At 32.9% G+C, this 23,285-nt stretch overlaps 1 protein-coding gene across 1 annotated transcript in view; it reads right to left on the minus strand.

The window, feature by feature from the left end:
* The window catches only part of LOC149072417 (serine/threonine-protein kinase VRK1-like), a 50,518-nt gene extending 31,698 nt beyond the window's left edge, over nucleotides 1-18,820 (minus strand). Inside the window, exon 1 of the mRNA XM_089246815.1 lies at nucleotides 17,780-18,820. Within this exon, the coding sequence (XP_089102941.1) occupies nucleotides 17,780-18,820 (1,041 nt within the window). The remainder of the gene's footprint in view (nucleotides 1-17,779) is intronic.
* Between the last annotated feature and the right edge of the window lie 4,465 nt (nucleotides 18,821-23,285).

Genomic DNA, 23,285 nt, shown 5'->3' on the forward strand with positions numbered 1-23,285 from the left:
AGCGCTTATGCTGTAATTGGGAATCCTCTCAATGAATAATTATTCATCGATGCACATGCATGAAGTAATTCAATTACTAAAGATTAATCGCAGTTATGAGGATGTTCTTCACATTTTTATATTTTCTTGTCCAATCTCAAGCTAATTTAATTGCGGTTCCTTTACGAAGTGGAAAATAATGAAATTGATTCATTCAGAGCTGAAAGAGAAATAGAGAAATTGACAAAAAAATCGATGATTCCCTTTTTTTTCCTTCAGTTTACACAAGTATTTGCAGATTCTCAGTAACATTTGATCTAATGAATTCATTAGAAAATTCGAGAGAACGCATCCTAAAAGATTTTTTTTCCTACTTTGAACAATTTCGAAATTAAATTGGAAAGTTTTATCCCAGCATATCAAGTAGTAGAGAGATATCGGCATTTTACTGCGAGAAATTCGTGGTATCTGAAGTTACATTCATCTACTGCAGAGGTCTTCGACCTTTTTCTTGTTGCGAGCACTCCCCATATCCATCATGAAAAGAAGAGCACCCTTTTTGGCAAATACGAATGCATGAAATCAGGGTGATTTTTTATCCTAGCACACGCACGTTGCGCAAAAAAATTTAATTGGAACATTGATCAAGTGCTCGCGAGAACGAAATCGGTCACAAGCATCGAGCACTCTGTGTGCTTTAGGAAGTACCGTGGTGCTCGCGAGTAACGGGTTGAAGATGCCTGATCTACTGTATATATTATATTCACATTCAACTGTAATTCATTCCATCAAACATTTTTTTTTTATAGTTCATATAGAAGGTGCCTTGAGACAATAAACGTTATGAAGCCTCACCTCCCCCCCCCCCCGCAGCGCTACGCTGCGCCAAACGACTCAAAAACCTGTTTTTTTACGGGAAAATTAGTCAAAGACATCTTAGAAAGATGAAGTTCAATGATATTCGCTCAAAAACAAAAAATAAAACACCAGACAACTATCTGGTCCTAATTACTATTGGCCTATTACTCAGCCATCATCACTATCACGCGTCGGCTTCTGGTCCCCCCCCCCCCGATCACGTGCTTTGAATTCAGTGAGTGGCCTGCTCTATAAGAGGCTATTTCCACTGACGAAGGGCTATATTGGCCTTGGAACTGGTGTTTTATTTTTGTATTTTGAATGAATATCATTGGTCTTCATCTTTCTAAACTGCGCACAAAAAAATTATTACAGTAAAAATTCGATTAACCGTCACCGTCCGGACCAGGGCTGCGACGGATAACCGGATAACAGAAATTCCTTAATAAATATGTACAGTAACGTGATTTCACTGCGGGCTTGGGAAGAAAATGGAAATGAAATCTTTTAAAAAAGTGAATAATACATACATATTTTATTTAATTTTACACACACACACACACACACACACACATACAAAACGATCAATATAAACTTCAATATAAGGCCAGCCAAGGCAGTGGCGGCATTGAAAACAGCGTCTTTTATGTTGTATCCCTTCCAAAATTCTTTGCCAGTCATATCATCAGATGAAAGCAAGCCTTCGATAAAAGCTTTTCTGTAACGTCACTTTATATTTTCAATTACGCTCTGGTCCATAAGCTGGATAAGTGGAGTTGTATTCGCTGGGAGAAAGAGGCGTGTTATTCTGCCCTCATCACTTTTGAGTTCACAAGAGGGTTGTGTCGGAGCAATGTCCATTAACAGCAGTGCTTCCTGCGCCAATTGCTTTTCGTCCATATGAGCTCTAACTTGAGTCACGAACTGGCAATCACATGCACAAACTGTAGCAGTGATCCGACCTTTTTGGACCTTAAAACCTGGGGTTGTTTTTTCCGTAAAACAGAAACTGGTGGTTAAGCGAATGGCGGTTAATCGAAGTTTCACTGTACCATTATAAAATAGGCTGACCATATTTGCTCGAGAAAAATACGTGCAATTGGGCTTCGAAATACGGGACATTGCCAATAGTCACCAAAAATGATGCCAAAAGTAAGCAAAATCGCCAACCCGCACTTAAATCACAGAAAAGTCACCAATCGAGGAAAATGAAGCACGTCTCAAATTGCAGTGAATTTTAAAAAAAGCATGACAAATGCGTGAAATAAATGTTATTATTTGTAATCGTAATTATAGTAATGTAATTTCTAAGTCTGGAAGTTAATTTTAATTGTTGATTTGAAGAATAAAAGTTAAGTTGGCTTCGTTGGAAATACGTGAAAAACCGGGACATTTTTGCAAAAAAAAAGTCCGGACAGCCAGAAAAACGGGAAAGACCGGAACTGTCCCGACGAATACGGGATGTATGGTCATCCTATCACTTTTGTACAAAATCACTTTGACCACACCTCAAAAACGGTTTTTCATGGCAAAGTCAGTCAAAATAACTTCAGCCTAGATCTCCTAGAAACCCAGGATTGGCTCATGCACCATATTTGTATGGATTGTAAAGTCAATATTATCGCAACTGCCAATAGTTGTTCCCTATGACGGTTTTTTAACGATTAGACGTAACTTTAAATAGATAACTGGTTTTACCACTATAAGATGAATGGCGATATGAGTCTGCTTGGTATATTCCAGGCGTTTTACTTACCAGGAGCCACACTTCAAAAGCCAGTTTTTGAGCGGTTCGTGGCGGCGTAATGCTGTGGATGTAAACCACCCATTACTAGTCCTTATATACCACGGCCACATTTACCAAACGCCAAAAGCCATTTGCGTCCTAACAATTTTCCCCTTCAGCCCCGATTTTATGTATGTTGGGAAGAGGAATAGGTATCCCAAAAATCCAAAGCTTATTTACAGAATATATACAGGAAATATCCATACAAAAAAAATATGCATCGGTACAATTATGTCAGTAAGTTAACCCAAAAATTAATCGAAATTTTGAATTGATGAGAATTGTTGGGAAATCCAGAATTCATGAAAGAATTAATCCCGGAATTGAAAAAAATCCAGTATTTGTGAAAAGAATTAATTCCAGAATCGATGAAAGAATCAATTCCAGAATCGATGAAAGAATTTATTCCAAAATTGATTTAAAAAGTTATTCCAGAATTTATGAAAAATATTGATTTAAAAAGTTATTCCAGAATTTATGAAAAAAATTGATTCCCGAATTGAGATGAAAGAACTGATTCCCGAATTGACAAAAGAATTTATTTCAGAATTGACGAAAGAATTTATTTCAGAATTGACAAAAGAATTAATTCCAGAATTTATGAAAGAATTCCAGAATTTATGAAAGAATTAATTCCATAATTTATGAAAGAATTAGTTCCAGAATTTAGGAATGAATTAATTCCAGAATTTATTAAAGAATTATCTCCAGAATTGATGAAAGAATTAATTCCAGAATTAATGAAAGAATTAATCCCGGTGTTTATGAAACCATTAATTCCAGAATTGATGAAAGAATTAACTCCAGAATTGATGAAAGAATTAACTCCAGAATTGATGAAAGAATTAATTCCAGAATTTATGAAAGAATTAATCCCGGTGTTTATGAAAGAATTAATTCCAGAATTTATGAAAGAATTAATTTCAGAATTTATGAAAGAATTAATTCCAAAATTTATGAAAGAATTAGTTCCAGAATTTATGAATGATTTAATTCCAGAATTTATGAAAGAATTATCTCCAGAATTGATGAAAGAATTAACTCCAGAATTGATGAAAGAATTAACTCCAGAATTGATGAAAGAATTAATTCCAGAATTTATGAAAGAATTAATCCCGGTGTTTATGAAAGAATTAACTCCAGAATTGATGAAAGAATTAACTCCAGAATTGATGAAAGAATTAATTCCAGAATTTATGAAAGAATTGATTCCAGAATTTATGAAAAAATTAATTCCAGAATTTATGAATGAATTAATTCCAGAATTTATGAAAGAATTATCTCCAGAATTGATGGATAAATTAACTCCAGAATTGATGAAAGAATTAATTCCAGAATTTATGAAAGAATTAATCCCGGTGTTTATGAAACCATTAATTCCAGAATTGATGAAAGAATTAACTCCAGAATTGATGAAAGAATTAACTCCAGAATTGATGAAAGAATTAACTCCAGAATTGATGAAAGAATTAATTCCAGAATTTATGAAAGAATTAATCCCGGTGTTTATGAAAGAATTAACTCCAGAATTGATGAAAGAATTAACTCCAGAATTGATGAAAGAATTAACTCCAGAATTGATGAAAGAATTAACTCCAGAATTGATGAAAGAATTAACTCCACAATTGATGAAAGAATTAACTCCACAATTGATGAAAGAATTAACTCCACAATTGATGAAAGAATTAACTCCAGAAATGATGAAAGAATTAACTCCAGAATTGATGAAAGAATTAATTCCAGAATTTATGAAAGAATTAATCCCGGTGTTTATGAAAGAATTAACTCCAGAATTGATGAAAGAATTAACTCCAGAATTGATGAAAGAATTAACTCCAGAATTGATGAAAGAATTAACTCCACAATTGATGAAAGAATTAACTCCAGAATTGATGAAAGAATTAACTCCAGAATTGATGAAAGAATTAATTCCAGAATTGATGAAAGAATTAATTCCAGAATTTATGAAAGAATTGATTCCAGAATTTATGAAAGAATTAATTCCAGAATTTATGAAAGAATTAATTCCAAAATTTATGAAAGAATTAATTCCAGAATTTATGAAAGAATTAATTCCAGAATTTATGAATGAATTAATTCCAGAATTTATGAAAGAATTATCTCCAGAATTGATGAATGAATTAACTCCAGAATTGATGAAAGAATTAATTCCTGAATTTATGAAAGAATTAATCCCGGTGTTTATGAAACCATTAATTCCAGAATTGATGAAAGAATTGATTCCAGAATTTATGAAAGAATTAATTCCAGAATTTATGAAAGAATTAATTCCAAAATTTATGAAAGAATTAATTCCAGAATTTATGAAAGAATTAATTCCAGAATTTATGAATGAATTAATTCCAGAATTTATGAAAGAATTATCTCCAGAATTGATGAATGAATTAACTCCAGAATTGATGAAAGAATTAATTCCTGAATTTATGAAAGAATTAATCCCGGTGTTTATGAAACCATTAATTCCAGAATTGATGAAAGAATTAACTCCAGAATTGATGAAAGAATTAACTCCAGAATTGATGAAAGAATTAATTCCAGAATTTATGAAAGAATTAATCCCGGTGTTTATGAAAGAATTAATCCCGGTGTTTATGAAAGAATTAACTCCAGAATTGATGAAAGAATTAACTCCAGAATTGATGAAAGAATTAACTCCAGAATTGATGAAAGAATTAACTCCAGAATTGATGAAAGAATTAACTCCAGAATTGATGAAAGAATTAATTCCAGAATTAATGAAAGAATTAATCCCGGTGTTTATGAAACCATTAATTCCAGAATTGATGAAAGAATTAACTCCAGAATTGATGAAAGAATTAATTCCAGAATTGATGAAAGAATTAACTCCAGAATTGATGAAAGAATTAATTCCAGAATTTATGAAAGAATTAATCCCGGTGTTTATGAAAGAATTAATTCCAGAATTTATGAAAGAATTAATTTCAGAATTTATGAAAGAATTAATTCCAAAATTTATGAAAGAATTAGTTCCAGAATTTATGAATGATTTAATTATCGCAACTGCCAATAGTTGTTCCCTATGACGGTTTTTTAACGATTAGACGTAACTTTAAATAGATAACTGGTTTTACCACTATAAGATGAATGGCGATATGAGTCTGCTTGGTATATTCCAGGCGTTTTACTTACCAGGAGCCACACTTCAAAAGCTAGTTTTTGAGCGGTTCGTGGCGGCGTAATGCTGTGGATGTAAACCACCCATTACTAGTCCTTATATACCACGGCCACATTTACCAAACGCCAAAAGCCATTTGCGTCCTAACAATTTTCCCCTTCAGCCCCGATTTTATGTATGTTGGGAAGAGGAATAGGTATCCCAAAAATCCAAAGCTTATTTACAGAATATATACAGGAAATATCCATACAAAAAAAATATGCATCAGTACAATTATGTCAGTAAGTTAACCCAAAAATTAATCGAAATTTTGAATTGATGAGAATTGTTGGGAAATCCAGAATTCATGAAAGAATTAATCCCGGAATTGAAAAAAATCCAGTATTTGTGAAAAGAATTAATTCCAGAATCGATGAAAGAATCAATTCCAGAATCGATGAAAGAATTTATTCCAAAATTGATTTAAAAAGTTATTCCAGAATTTATGAAAAATATTGATTTAAAAAGTTATTCCAGAATTTAGGAATGAATTAATTCCAGAATTTATTAAAGAATTATCTCCAGAATTGATGAAAGAATTAATTCCAGAATTAATGAAAGAATTAATCCCGGTGTTTATGAAACCATTAATTCCAGAATTGATGAAAGAATTAACTCCAGAATTGATGAAAGAATTAACTCCAGAATTGATGAAAGAATTAATTCCAGAATTTATGAAAGAATTAATCCCGGTGTTTATGAAAGAATTAATTCCAGAATTTATGAAAGAATTAATTTCAGAATTTATGAAAGAATTAATTCCAAAATTTATGAAAGAATTAGTTCCAGAATTTATGAATGATTTAATTCCAGAATTTATGAAAGAATTATCTCCAGAATTGATGAAAGAATTAACTCCAGAATTGATGAAAGAATTAACTCCAGAATTGATGAAAGAATTAATTCCAGAATTTATGAAAGAATTAATCCCGGTGTTTATGAAAGAATTAACTCCAGAATTGATGAAAGAATTAACTCCAGAATTGATGAAAGAATTAATTCCAGAATTTATGAAAGAATTGATTCCAGAATTTATGAAAAAATTAATTCCAGAATTTATGAATGAATTAATTCCAGAATTTATGAAAGAATTATCTCCAGAATTGATGGATAAATTAACTCCAGAATTGATGAAAGAATTAATTCCAGAATTTATGAAAGAATTAATCCCGGTGTTTATGAAACCATTAATTCCAGAATTGATGAAAGAATTAACTCCAGAATTGATGAAAGAATTAACTCCAGAATTGATGAAAGAATTAACTCCAGAATTGATGAAAGAATTAATTCCAGAATTTATGAAAGAATTAATCCCGGTGTTTATGAAAGAATTAACTCCAGAATTGATGAAAGAATTAACTCCAGAATTGATGAAAGAATTAACTCCAGAATTGATGAAAGAATTAACTCCAGAATTGATGAAAGAATTAACTCCAGAATTGATGAAAGAATTAACTCCACAATTGATGAAAGAATTAACTCCACAATTGATGAAAGAATTAACTCCACAATTGATGAAAGAATTAACTCCAGAAATGATGAAAGAATTAACTCCAGAATTGATGAAAGAATTAATTCCAGAATTTATGAAAGAATTAATCCCGGTGTTTATGAAAGAATTAACTCCAGAATTGATGAAAGAATTAACTCCAGAATTGATGAAAGAATTAACTCCAGAATTGATGAAAGAATTAACTCCACAATTGATGAAAGAATTAACTCCAGAATTGATGAAAGAATTAACTCCAGAATTGATGAAAGAATTAATTCCAGAATTTATGAAAGAATTGATTCCAGAATTTATGAAAGAATTAATTCCAGAATTTATGAAAGAATTAATTCCAAAATTTATGAAAGAATTAATTCCAGAATTTATGAAAGAATTAATTCCAGAATTTATGAATGAATTAATTCCAGAATTTATGAAAGAATTATCTCCAGAATTGATGAATGAATTAACTCCAGAATTGATGAAAGAATTAATTCCTGAATTTATGAAAGAATTAATCCCGGTGTTTATGAAACCATTAATTCCAGAATTGATGAAAGAATTGATTCCAGAATTTATGAAAGAATTAATTCCAGAATTTATGAAAGAATTAATTCCAAACTTTATGAAAGAATTAATTCCAGAATTTATGAAAGAATTAATTCCAGAATTTATGAATGAATTAATTCCAGAATTTATGAAAGAATTATCTCCAGAATTGATGAATGAATTAACTCCAGAATTGATGAAAGAATTAATTCCTGAATTTATGAAAGAATTAATCCCGGTGTTTATGAAACCATTAATTCCAGAATTGATGAAAGAATTAACTCCAGAATTGATGAAAGAATTAACTCCAGAATTGATGAAAGAATTAATTCCAGAATTTATGAAAGAATTAATCCCGGTGTTTATGAAAGAATTAATCCCGGTGTTTATGAAAGAATTAACTCCAGAATTGATGAAAGAATTAACTCCAGAATTGATGAAAGAATTAACTCCAGAATTGATGAAAGAATTAACTCCAGAATTGATGAAAGAATTAACTCCAGAATTGATGAAAGAATTAACTCCAGAATTGATGAAAGAATTAATTCCAGAATTAATGAAAGAATTAATCCCGGTGTTTATGAAACCATTAATTCCAGAATTGATGAAAGAATTAACTCCAGAATTGATGAAAGAATTAATTCCAGAATTTATGAAAGAATTAATCCCGGTGTTTATGAAAGAATTAATTCCAGAATTTATGAAAGAATTAATTTCAGAATTTATGAAAGAATTAATTCCAAAATTTATGAAAGAATTAGTTCCAGAATTTATGAATGATTTAATTCCAGAATTTATGAAAGAATTATCTCCAGAATTGATGAAAGAATTAACTCCAGAATTGATGAAAGAATTAACTCCAGAATTGATGAAAGAATTAATTCCAGAATTTATGAAAGAATTAATCCCGGTGTTTATGAAAGAATTAACTCCAGAATTGATGAAAGAATTAACTCCAGAATTGATGAAAGAATTAATTCCAGAATTTATGAAAGAATTGATTCCAGAATTTATGAAAAAATTAATTCCAGAATTTATGAATGAATTAATTCCAGAATTTATGAAAGAATTATCTCCAGAATTGATGAATGAATTAACTCCAGAATTGATGAAAGAAGTAATTCCAGAATTTATGAAAGAATTAATCCCGGTGTTTATGAAACCATTAATTCCAGAATTGATGAAAGAATTAACTCCAGAATTGATGAAAGAATTAACTCCAGAATTGATGAAAGAATTAACTCCAGAATTGATGAAAGAATTAACTCCAGAATTGATGAAAGAATTAATTCCAGAATTTATGAAAGAATTAATCCCGGTGTTTATGAAAGAATTAACTCCAGAATTGATGAAAGAATTAACTCCAGAATTGATGAAAGAATTAATTCCAGAATTTATGAAAGAATTGATTCCAGAATTTATGAAAAAATTAATTCCAGAATTTATGAATGAATTAATTCCAGAATTTATGAAAGAATTATCTCCAGAATTGATGGATGAATTAACTCCAGAATTGATGAAAGAATTAATTCCAGAATTTATGAAAGAATTAATCCCGGTGTTTATGAAACCATTAATTCCAGAATTGATGAAAGAATTAACTCCAGAATTGATGAAAGAATTAACTCCAGAATTGATGAAAGAATTAATTCCAGAATTTATGAAAGAATTAATCCCGGTGTTTATGAAAGAATTAACTCCAGAATTGATGAAAGAATTAACTCCAGAATTGATGAAAGAATTAACTCCAGAATTGATGAAAGAATTAACTCCACAATTGATGAAAGAATTAACTCCACAATTGATGAAAGAATTAACTCCACAATTGATGAAAGAATTAACTCCACAATTGATGAAAGAATTAACTCCAGAAATGATGAAAGAATTAACTCCAGAATTGATGAAAGAATTAATTCCAGAATTTATGAAAGAATTAATCCCGGTGTTTATGAAAGAATTAACTCCAGAATTGATGAAAGAATTAACTCCAGAATTGATGAAAGAATTAACTCCAGAATTGATGAAAGAATTAACTCCACAATTGATGAAAGAATTAACTCCAGAATTGATGAAAGAATTAACTCCAGAATTGATGAAAGAATTAATTCCAGAATTGATGAAAGAATTAATTCCAGAATTTATGAAAGAATTAATTCCAAAATTTATGAAAGAATTAATTCCAGAATTTATGAAAGAATTAATTCCAGAATTTATGAATGAATTAATTCCAGAATTTATGAAAGAATTATCTCCAGAATTGATGAATGAATTAACTCCAGAATTGATGAAAGAATTAATTCCTGAATTTATGAAAGAATTAATCCCGGTGTTTATGAAACCATTAATTCCAGAATTGATGAAAGAATTAATTCCAGAATTTATGAAAGAATTGATTCCAGAATTTATGAAAGAATTAATTCCAGAATTTATGAAAGAATTAATTCCAAAATTTATGAAAGAATTAATTCCAGAATTTATGAAAGAATTAATTCCAGAATTTATGAATGAATTAATTCCAGAATTTATGAAAGAATTATCTCCAGAATTGATGAATGAATTAACTCCAGAATTGATGAAAGAATTAATTCCTGAATTTATGAAAGAATTAATCCCGGTGTTTATGAAACCATTAATTCCAGAATTGATGAAAGAATTAACTCCAGAATTGATGAAAGAATTAACTCCAGAATTGATGAAAGAATTAATTCCAGAATTTATGAAAGAATTAATCCCGGTGTTTATGAAAGAATTAATCCCGGTGTTTATGAAAGAATTAACTCCAGAATTGATGAAAGAATTAACTCCAGAATTGATGAAAGAATTAACTCCAGAATTGATGAAAGAATTAACTCCAGAATTGATGAAAGAATTAACTCCAGAATTGATGAAAGAATTAACTCCAGAATTGATGAAAGAATTAACTCCAGAATTGATGAAAGAATTAACTCCAGAATTGATGAAAGAATTAACTCCAGAATTGATGAAAGAATTAACTCCAGAATTGATGAAAGAATTAATTCCAGAATTAATGAAAGAATTAATCCCGGTGTTTATGAAACCATTAATTCCAGAATTTATGAAAGAATTAATCCCGGTGTTTATGAAAGAATTAATTCCAGAATTTATGAAAGAATTAATTTCAGAATTTATGAAAGAATTAATTCCAAAATTTATGAAAGAATTAGTTCCAGAATTTATGAATGATTTAATTCCAGAATTTATGAAAGAATTATCTCCAGAATTGATGAAAGAATTAACTCCAGAATTGATGAAAGAATTAACTCCAGAATTGATGAAAGAATTAATTCCAGAATTTATGAAAGAATTAATCCCGTGTTTATGAAAGAATTAACTCCAGAATTGATGAAAGAATTAACTCCAGAATTGATGAAAGAATTAATTCCAGAATTTATGAAAGAATTGATTCCAGAATTTATGAAAAAATTAATTCCAGAATTTATGAATGAATTAATTCCAGAATTTATGAATGAATTAATTCCAGAATTTATGAAAGAATTATCTCCAGAATTGATGAATGAATTAACTCCAGAATTGATGAAAGAATTAATTCCAGAATTTATGAAAGAATTAATCCCGGTGTTTATGAAACCATTAATTCCAGAATTGATGAAAGAATTAACTCCAGAATTGATGAAAGAATTAACTCCAGAATTGATGAAAGAATTAACTCCAGAATTGATGAAAGAATTAATTCCAGAATTTATGAAAGAATTAATCCCGGTGTTTATGAAAGAATTAACTCCAGAATTGATGAAAGAATTAACTCCACAATTGATGAAAGAATTAACTCCACAATTGATGAAAGAATTAACTCCAGAATTGATGAAAGAATTAACTCCACAATTGATGAAAGAATTAACTCCACAATTGATGAAAGAATTAACTCCACAATTGATGAAAGAATTAACTCCAGAAATGATGAAAGAATTAACTCCAGAATTGATGAAAGAATTAATTCCAGAATTTATGAAAGAATTAATCCCGGTGTTTATGAAAGAATTAACTCCAGAATTGATGAAAGAATTAACTCCAGAATTGATGAAAGAATTAACTCCACAATTGATGAAAGAATTAACTCCAGAATTGATGAAAGAATTAACTCCAGAATTGATGAAAGAATTAATTCCAGAATTGATGAAAGAATTATCTCCAGAATTGATGAAAGAATTAACTCCAGAATTGGTGAAAGAATTAATTCCAGAATTTATGAAAGAATTAATCCCGGTGTTTATGAAAGAATTCCAGAATTGATGAAAGAATTAACTCCAGAATTGATGAAAGAATTAATTCCAGAATTTATGAAAGAATTGATTCCAGAATTTATGAAAGAATTAATTCCAGAATTTATGAAAGAATTAATTCCAAAATTTATGAAAGAATTAATTCCAGAATTTATGAAAGAATTAATTCCAGAATTTATGAATGAATTAATTCCAGAATTTATGAAAGAATTATCTCCAGAATTGATGAATGAATTAACTCCAGAATTGATGAAAGAATTAATTCCTGAATTTATGAAAGAATTAATCCCGGTGTTTATGAAACCATTAATTCCAGAATTGATGAAAGAATTAACTCCAGAATTGATGAAAGAATTAACTCCAGAATTGATGAAAGAATTAATTCCAGAATTTATGAAAGAATTAATCCCGGTGTTTATGAAAGAATTAACTCCAGAATTGATGAAAGAATTAACTCCAGAATTGATGAAAGAATTAACTCCAGAATTGATGAAAGAATTAACTCCAGAATTGATGAAAGAATTAACTCCAGAATTGATGAAAGAATTAATTCCAGAATTTATGAAAGAATTAATCCCGGTGTTTATGAAAGAATTAACTCCAGAATTGATGAAGGAATTAACTCCAGAATTGATGAAAGAATTAACTCCAGAATTGATGAAAGAATTAACTCCAGAATTGATGAAAGAATTAACTCCAGAATTGATGAAAGAATTAACTCCAGAATTGATGAAAGAATTAACTCCAGAATTGATGAAAGAATTAACTCCAGAATTGATGAAAGAATTAACTCCAGAATTGATGAAAGAATTAACTCCAGAATTGATGAAAGAATTAATTCCAGAATTTATGAAAGAATTAATCCCGATGTTTATGAAAGAATTAACTCCAGAATTGATGAAAGAATTAACTCCAGAATTGATGAAAGAATTAACTCCAGAATTGATGAAAGAATTAACTCCAGAATTGATGAAAGAATTAACTCCACAATTGATGAAAGAATTAACTCCAGAATTGATGAAAGAATTAACTCCAGAATTGATGAAAGAATTAACTCCACAATTGATGAAAGAATTAACTCCAGAATTGATGAAAGAATTAACTCCAGAATTGATAAAAGAATTAATTCTAGAATTTATGAAAACCTTCACTAATCTGGGGAACCCCTGCTTGATTAGGGGCTTTGAGTCCCTTTGGCCCACAACTAGAAACAAAAATGCATTCACTCACTTGAAGCAAACAATCTACTTTTTGTGATTCCTCAATGATTTCGGATGAAAAAAGGGTTAATTTGGCAACTCTCCAATGTGGGGTATATGCTTTTTCACTTCCATTACCGTCAGTGCGGGAGCCCCGCTCAAAGCGCGGGTCCGGTGCAATCGCACCTGTTACACGCCCACTAGTGCGTCTCAGCTGTAAACAGCGATAAATCCCAGTTTTAGACTCCAACATGGTCGTAATAACACGAGCAATCAACATTTACGCCTCAACGATGATGTGGATTCGTGAACATTCTTCGGTTTCAACGCATTAACTTAATAGGACAAATCAACATTGATAGATGACACGGCCTCATGTCCATGCAAAACGCGCACAGATGCTCAGAACTCGGCGGAGAGTGTGACATGTTTGATTAATTGCATCCAACCGTACCTTGATGGGACACTAACATACTAAACTCGTCTAAGTAATGCGCATTAACACTAGCATTCTCGGATAAGTTAATACCACCGTCGAGGTGACGTTCGATATTCAGGTATTCAGATGCGATTAATAGTGCATATGTTATGGTAAATGTGATAAATCGGTTATTATGTATAATCACCTATCCTCTCGGTTAGTTTGATGAATTTATCACTCTTACCGGTGATTATGCATAATACCCAAGCATCGTTGGTGAATTTGGTGAATGCTTAAAAATCTTTTATTCAGTCCCAGTGTCCTTTTCAGGAAATATTCATAGGTTGCCCTGTGTAAGGCCGGGATTACACTATACAAGTTTGATAAAAGATCCTTTACAGAACTTTAAAATTTTAAAATTGCAACCACTAAGCGTATCGGTTACGTTCGAGCGAATATAACAATAGGCTTATTGGTTGTTTTTTTCTCTTCAAGTTTTGTAAAAGGTCTTTTATAAAACTTTTATAGTGTAATCGTGGCCTAACAAACTTTTTAAGGGTGTTGGTGCACGTTGGCTTTTCATGCTTTCCTAGGGGAAAATCTCCTTCCTTTATATAAGGAACGTTTAAAAATTTTCTATTCACATTAGACACTCACTTTTTTCTCAAATACTATGAATATTTTTATACAATTTAACATGGGCATTCAGGATTTTAATAGTTGGTTATTCTTTCTTTTTGAATTTCAACTTCAACAACGTGCAACTTTTATCAAAAAACCCAAAAATTTTGAAAAATTTTAATTAACTTTAATAAAAAATGCCAGTGTTAAAGTATGTAACATATCATAGTGTTGAGAGACCTCGACCTTGTTTTGCAAAAACTTCGGGGCAGCCAGAAAAACAGAAAAAACCGGGACTGTCCCGGCAACTACGGGACGTATGGTCATACTGTCATGAAGTGAAAATAACATTAAAAAATTTTATTCTCAAAACAAGACAATTAAAATTAATTTTACTGAATTGGCAATAACAGGTTTATGTTCTAGACTGCATTATCAAATGAACAAAGAAAATCACAATTTCGAAAATTTTCACGAAATTCGTCATTTGGAGGCAGATAGTCAGTACGTTGCAAAAAGTAAATTTATTACATAAGTGCAGAAAAAATTGTAATTTTTGTTTTGTAATTAAGTTTGGAATCTCATACTTTCAGGGAAAAAAAAAATTTAATTAATAAAACCAATTGGGAACACAGAACGTTTAAAGGTTAACGCGAAGTATCTGACGATGCTGCCATCTAGAGAGCGCATTTGGAAAATATTTCGCAATTTCTTCGCTCATCTTCCACTTTCTGAACAGTCAAGTTTAAAACCAGCGCAATGCAAAGAAAATTGCAGTTAAATATGTAAATTTGCATTTCCATCGTCTAAGAGAGTGATTGGGAAACTTTTTTTTTATTAGTGGGCCAAAAAACAGAAAGGAAGAAATTTTGCCAGTAGAAAACCAAAAAATTTTGTACTCTTCTAAAGGTTCTTCCCTTAGGGTAGAGCCGTCTTAAGGCATGGGCCCACCCATGCACGGCCCGGGGGCCTCAAGAGAAAAAAGGCCTCACAAAAATGAAATCTGGTTGGAATTTTCAAGAATTTGCCTGGTAGGGCCTCAGAAAAATCACTTGACCCGGGGACCCATGATGCTCTTAAGACGGCCCTGCCTAAGGGTGCTCAACTTTTAGAAGAATGCGGGCCATAAAAAACTTTGGGATGTCGGGAACGGATTCTTTAATTTTACATTGATTTTTACAACTGTTTCGGTTTACGAACAAATCGAGTTACGAATGGACTTCGAGAACTAATCAAGTTCGTAAACCGAGGGTTGACTGTATCAACAAAAATCAAGTGATCTCGATATCCATATAACTCAAATTGCCCATGACACATGTCCAGATCATTCGAGCGGCTTGCGGTGCATTTTCACGTGAATCACTCGCGGCAGGTTAGAAGATGGCAATACAAAAAACAGCCATGCTGTAAATTTCAGCTTCCTAAATTGAACTGCTGTCGAAAATTTCTGAGACGTTCTAATTTTCAGAAACAAACTAGTATGTGTCATAATGAACAGCTAGGAACTGAAAATTTGTTTCTTTATATTCGGTGGTTCACTCATGGGCCCGAGACCATTGAGCTCATAAGCTCAAGAACCTGTGGTGAGCCCGATAGTCAGAATTATATTCTCGAAAAAACTTGCATTCGCAGTTTATGGAGCGTTTTGTCAATGCTCAAGTCAGGAATACTCTCAGTTTTAGAGTATGAATGAAATTTTGGTCGTTTCCGAGGTTCTTGAGAATATACATGGTTACTTCATTAATTAGATTGGATTATTTATATTTTTAATTAAAAAATATGAATTTTTACAGTTCATTTTCTATCAAAATTTGCTTAATTTATCGTCTCTTTTCAAATTCTAGGGAATAAACTCACAGTTAAAACGCTAAGATAACCGCATTACTCATACCATACCATACTCTCTACCATATCTCATTAAAATTGCTTCAATCAAAATATAAATTATTCTGAATTTACTTTATAATTTGAGAGTAGATAATTATATTTCTTTTTGTTTTAAAAGACATTTCAAGGGTTTTATCATTAAATATTTTTTTAGAATTTCTAAAAACCGTTTTCTTCAAAAATCTAATAATCGTAACATGGCCATATTTTCTCAGATATTTGAAATTTACAAACACAAATTCACAAAATACATAATAATTTTTTTAGGTACTGAATTATTCAGAATTAATCAAAATCGTTTTTTCAGTTTCATCGGCCCGTAAGAGTTAAGTGACTTTTAATAATATGAAATGGATTCAATCGAAAATAATTACACATAATCATCGAATTCATTTTATTATTTATTTATTATTTCTATATCGGTATGAAAAAATAATCATTACGCATTTTGAAATAGTTAATACACATTTCAAAATAGTCAACATATTTAAAACAGTTTTTACATTTTTAAAATACGTTTTACAACAGTATTTAAAAGAAAATCATTCATGTATTATACCGAAAATACATGATATCTAGCTTAACACCACAGAAATATATAGGTCTCCCACGAAAATAGCAAAAAAATAACCACAGTGACTGCAATTAAATTCCTCAAATTTTTAAACGCTTCAATTTGATGAGAGTTCAATAAAAATTAGCTCATCAAAATACCAAGGATAATTAATATCTGATTCACTCAGATCATATAAAATTGACTGTTCAATTTCCATTAATATCTATCAGAGATTATTTGAGTTGAAATTACCAAAATGTTTCTTTTCCCAAAACACATTTTATCCTCAAATTATCATAATATTTATCAATCAAGCTTGGAATTAACAAGAATCATTTCAAATACAGTAGAGTCTCGATAAACAGAGGCGAACGGGACCGACACCCCTTCGGATTAATGAAAACTCGCATTATCCAAACAATAACATGGAAACAACCTTTCAAATTTTTCATACTTATTTTTGATTAGACATACCATCTTACGCCAGTATAAAATTTCCCATATCTCCAATACTCAATTTTTTACAAATTTCCAAAGAAACGCATCAAAAAACATTATGCCCGAAGAAAGTCAAAAGACGCATTGTTTTGGACCTTTTTCTTTGCGTGAAAATGTTTTTGGTGATAAAAATTTTTTTTCAGGAGTCTAGATTTTTTTTGCGATTTGTCCAGTCCTGCTGTACTGTAAAACATCTTTCCAACATGATTGGAGCACTATGGCAAAATTAAAATGAATGACGTGTGGGAAATATAGCTTACATTTTGAAATCAAACATCAGTCACTTATATTTATAGTTCCAGAGAGATAAAGATGGTTGTGAACAGTCCAGTTTTCGGCAAGTTCTGGTTATTTACTGCCGACGTAAGAAACATTTTGTCAATTTCGCGAAAGAATTGCCGATACGTTCGAACAATGAACCCAATAGTTCGAATACTCGCTTCGAAATGCGGTTAGATATTTTCGGTGAATTTCTTACCGAAATGAAGCGTAACATCCCGTCAGGTTTAGGATCTACTACCTTCAGAGCATCCTGGAAGATCTTCCTAACAGCATCGTAGTCCGGATCTTCTTTGAAACCCAAGTCGGAAACGTACGCGAAGTACTCCTGGAATCCGGGAGGAACGTTTTTGCTGAACATCTCTTCCATGAACTGTGAGGAAAGAATCATGTTTGCCATTTTGCAATTTAAGACTTGTTTTCTAAGTTCTAGTTCGCTCCAGGGTAAGTAACCCTTGAGCAATGTCATGAGAGTATATCCAAGACTTTCGAAATCGCTCCTCCTGGTGTAAGGTCTTCCAAAATGAGCATCACGGCTCATGTATTCCATTGTACCACGGCGAGTGCTGAATTCAGTTTGTGATTCATACGGTATGTGATCTCCTTCCTCTGTCCTGAATTTCAAGGCCAGACCCATGTCTACCAAGTATATGTTTTGGTAGTCGTTGTCTTCGTATCGACCCCGCAACAAGTTTGCGGGTTTGATGTCGCTGTGGACGTACCCAAACGAATGAAGATACTCGATCACGTCCACGACTTGAAGGCCAACATTCAAGACAGTTTTCAACTCGAACGGACCGAATTGCCTTAGGTAGTAGCGCATGTCTCTGCCATAAAGAGGAAGGACAACGAATTTCCATACCTCTCCATCCATTTCGAACGATCCAAAACCATGGCATATTGGCATTCCTAGATGATGTAATCCATGTTCTTGTGCCCAGGAATCTATCTTTTCTCGGACCCCGGCTTCCTCGTACACTCTTCTTTCGGTGTGGCACGAAGTACGGTCAACCGGTTCGACCTTGATGCAGTACGGGAAATCATTCTTTTTCCGCTTTTGACTTGGAAATGCTTCTTGGCCTGCGTACACAGTTCCACAGCCACCATGGCCTTTTTCCATTCCGATTCTCCACCACTTGTAGAACGTATCGCATATCATCGATCCTTTTGGAATTGAGGCAAAAGTGGAATCGCTCGACGGCCTCGGGAGTAGAGGCTGGTACATCTCATCATCCGCCATCAGCTTACTTGGCAATTATTTCAAACACACACACAAAATTTTGGCAGATCAAATTACCAAACGATCAAACGAGAGCACGTCTGGAAGCGTCTGACTTTTCCGACGGCAGCCGGAATAATGCATCTGGGGCTTAAGTGGGCTTCACGTGTTGTTTGCCTTTGCAACGGATCAACTTGCGATAGAAAAATCTAATAATTCCCTGATTGGCTGATATTATACCAGATTTACCATGCGAGAGATACTGCCGTGTGAAAATACATTTTATTTAATTGAATTTATTACTGATTATTTTTGGACACAGGGCAGAACACGTAACAAAATACAAAAGAAAGACCGATAGAAGGCAAAAATGCACAAAAAATAAGCAAAATTAAACAAAAATGGACATGTACATATGTCCACGTTGTGACCTTCGAGGGACTTATTGTTCTTTCAGAAGGTCAATAACAATCTATAATAAAAAATTTGTATTTCTGCTAAAGCAACCTGTCATAACATTCTATTTACATATGCAGTATACATTTGCACCCGTTATGCACACACCATAAATTTTTTGTCACAAAAAAATATGTCATTAAAAACTAGAAAATTAAAACAATTATATCCATAGTATGATCTCTTCATACTTTGATAATTAATAATCATATAAATTGTTAAAAATATACATATTTTTGAAAAATTTTCATGTCCTTGAAAATTGTATAGGTGCATTGTAAAAATGAGAAAAAATTCATTTTTTTAACGCAAATATTTTTATTGTATTAGTGTTTCTAATACTCATTGCAAAATGAAAAATATTATAGTTTAACCTAAGGGTCCTTAACGTATGGGTCGTGACCCAAACTTGGGTCGCTGGGCTTCAGAGATGGGTCGTTGAAATCCACTAACAGCCAGGGGCTCTCGAAATAAGTCCGGGCCCTTTCTTATTCGCAGAGGCTTCCGAGCAGGGCCGTACGAATCTACTGCCAGCCAGGGATGCTGGAGCTATGGGTTACGACCCAAAATTTGTTCGCAGGGGCTTCGAGACGGATCGTACAAGTCCACTGGCAGCCAGGGATTCTTGAATTATGAGTCACGGCTCAAAAATTATTCGTAAGGGTTTCCGGGATGGGTCATACGGATCCACTTACAGTCCTGTTATGAATGCACTTATTGAGTCACAGTTTTCATCATTAATTTTGAAGAAGAAATAGTTTCATGGGTCGCAAAGCTGATCTAATTGTTAATTTTTTTTTGGTCGCGGCTTGAATTAGGTTAAGAACTTCTAGTTTTACTTCATATTAGTATGATTAGTAGCTTGACAGAGATTCCATATTTTTGGGGAAGTGTAACTAAAACTTTTTTTGTATAGTGTTTTATTTGTTTTTGGCACTTCAAATTATTAATTATGATTATTAATTTATTCAGGGTGATTCCATAATTTTCCCGTCATTTACTGACGCGAACGGTGGTTCCTAGAGGGGTACTTCCAATTAGGAAAAGCATCCGAACAACAGATACGTCACTCATGTTGCAAGGAGTTATATAGTTGAAATATATAAAAACTTGAAATTTTTATATGGACACCGTCTTTAAAAACCCAATTAGAAAAATGTTGCCCTGTCTCCCCTGAGGCCAACAAAAATAATTTTATGTTTCTCTATGCAGGGCCGCTCTTACCAGACGAGGGGCCCCGATATTATATGTCGTGTAGGAAAGGGGGAATAGGCACATCCAAAATGATAAAAAATTTCCATACAAAAAAAAATATGGACACAATTAAATCTCAACTAAAAGAAAAACTAAATTAATCAAAAAAATTTAATAAAAATTTCTTACTAAAAAAGTTTTTAAATTGATGAAAGAAATAATTTCAGAATCAAATAAAATTTGGATTTAATGAAAGAAATTGTCTGAGAACTAATGTAAATTCAGAATCAATAAACCAAAATGAGAAAAATAATTTATAGAGATGATATCCCAGCACCTCCTTGAAAATTGAGAATAAATTAAAGATAATTCCAGACCTGATGAAAATTCAGGAAATGCAGAATAAATGAAAGAAATAATTTTCCATCATGAAAATTCGGGAAATGCAGAATAAGTGAAAGAAATAATTCCAGACCTCAGAAAATTCAAGAAATGCAGAATAAACAAAAGAAATAATTCCAGATCTGATGAACATTCAGGAAATGCAGAATAAATCAATGAAATAATTCCAGACCTCGCGAAAATTCGGGGAAATGCTGAATAAATGAAAGAAATAATACCAGAACTGAGGTGAAAAAATTCAGGAAATGCAGAATAAGTGAAAGAAATAATAATAACCTTACGCACACCCCTAAAGGTGACTGTTTCTATGAATAAAGTATCTGAGGTCCACACATTATTTCGATGCTTTTTCTTATTGGAAGTATGCTCAATGTTTACGGGCCACTTTATATTGATTTGAAAACGTGGCACGGGCCACTCAAGTAATCTCTAAATGTGCCATGCAACACTTTAGTGATCTGGGAAAGTGTCGCGGGACGCTTAATTCATGTGGAAATGTGTCGTGAGTATTTTAGAACTTCGCCACGAGTAATTTGAGTTATTTTGAACTGCACCGCACTGTGCTACACGTCATTTAAGTGATCTGTCAATATTTCACGGGTCCCTTAAGTGATCTGGAAATGTATCGTAGGCCACTTGAGTGATAAGAAAATTTGCCACGGGCCACTCGAGGGATCAAGAAATGTGCCGTGGGCCACTTGAATAATTTAGAACTGGGCTACGAGTAACTTGAGTGATTTTGAGCTGCACCTGCACTGTGCCACACGTCACTTAAGTGATCTTCAGTAAATTTGTCCCGGGTCCCTTCAGTGATCTGTCAATGTGCCGCGGGTCACTTGAATGATAAGAAACTATGCCACAGACCGCTTAAATGCTCTCTGTAAATGTGCTACAAATTACTTAAGGGATCTGTGAATGTCTTCCAGTTAGTTCATTTCTACAAAACAAAATTTGTGGTCGCAGGCCACATCAGATGACTGCTAAGGGCCACATTTGACCCGCGGGCCATGGGTTGAGCATATATGCTTTAGGATCAACGGTAGAATGCGGGAAGGGTAATTATGGAATGTATATGAAATAGGACCATTTTGAACGTTATTAAAATTTACATCTGACGTGTTCAGTCGAGTCTTGCGGTTTAACCTTGAAATTATCAAAAAAAATTGGATTTTGAATTTTTTTGCAATTTCATTTTATCAAAAACGAGCATTTTTTTTGTTCATTCATTTCGCATAGCTCGGTATGCGGATCGTCTCGAAATCTTCTCAAATTACAGGGTGTGGCACCAGCAAATAATATTTACGTACGGCTGCAACACTTATGCACGGGGGCTTAAGTATTTAGCTGCCCGGTGCAAAATCAGCTTTGCGGCCCTCTATAACGGAGTTTCCCGATCCCCTAGTGTTCAAAGGCACTTCATGGTTGATGGGCTGTCGGGCTTGAGAACCGATTATCTACCCAGGGCCACAACACTAGATACTATTTCAGCCCGGGCAAGCAAGCATTGTCTCCCACGTGTAATTTTTAATTTTAAAAGGAGAATTTACGCCGCCCCCCTTTGGTCCAGCGCCTGGAGAACTTGATTCACCTGCATTATTATCCTGGCTTGGAGTGGGGGTTTTTGTTAAAACCCCATACGCCAGAGGGTTAGATGCATGAATTTTAGAGGTCTTGACATGGCCCCCCACATCCTGCATCAGATTCCCTAGGCTGCGATCTTTGGCAGGCCAAACCGTAGTGAATTTATAGTGTGAAAAAACAAAAAGCGATAAGAATCGTCCCGGGCTAGAGCCCTGTTAGCCCCACCCGTGTGGGGGGGGGGGGGGGCATGGGTCTTGGACAGAATTTAAGGTACTGTATTTGTGCTTTGTTAACGTTGAGTCAAACGAAAAAACGTTTATATCAAAATGTAATCAAAGTATTTTTATCCAGTTTTGCGGCCTGGTGCGGCCCCGCACATTTCGCTCCTGCTTTAGTCCGGCCCTGGGAACGCCAGTGCTGTTGAAGGTGTCTTTTGCCCTAGACATTGTATATGCACTGTATTTGTTCTCGTGGCACCTAGAATCTCCTGGTATCTGTATTCTTCTCCAAGCTGCAGCGCTGTGACTACAGTTTCTTTGATCGTGGAAAACAACTGGGACTCTCAATTTTGCCACGTTGTACTTCAGAATTGAATCAATAAAAATATTTTGAAATACAATTCCACGATGATTAAATGCCTATTTGCCTAAAGGTGCCTACACACGTAACTGCAAGCTTGACAATCATGCATGTACTATCTTTTTGTACAAGCGTGTTGGAGCGTGTGTATGAGAATTTTGCGCAAGCACCGTGATTGTACATCGGCTTGCGGCTTGAGTGACTTTTGTAATGCATGCTTGCTCAAGCCCCGCATTTGCGCAAGCATAACCATGCTTGTACCCGTATCAGCCTT

This window comes from Pholcus phalangioides, unplaced genomic scaffold (genome assembly GCF_987345545.1).
Source record: "Pholcus phalangioides strain wild (caught in Gottingen) unplaced genomic scaffold, Ppha-v1.0 ptg000017l_1, whole genome shotgun sequence".
In the NCBI taxonomy this organism is placed as follows: Eukaryota; Metazoa; Arthropoda; class Arachnida; order Araneae; family Pholcidae; genus Pholcus; species Pholcus phalangioides.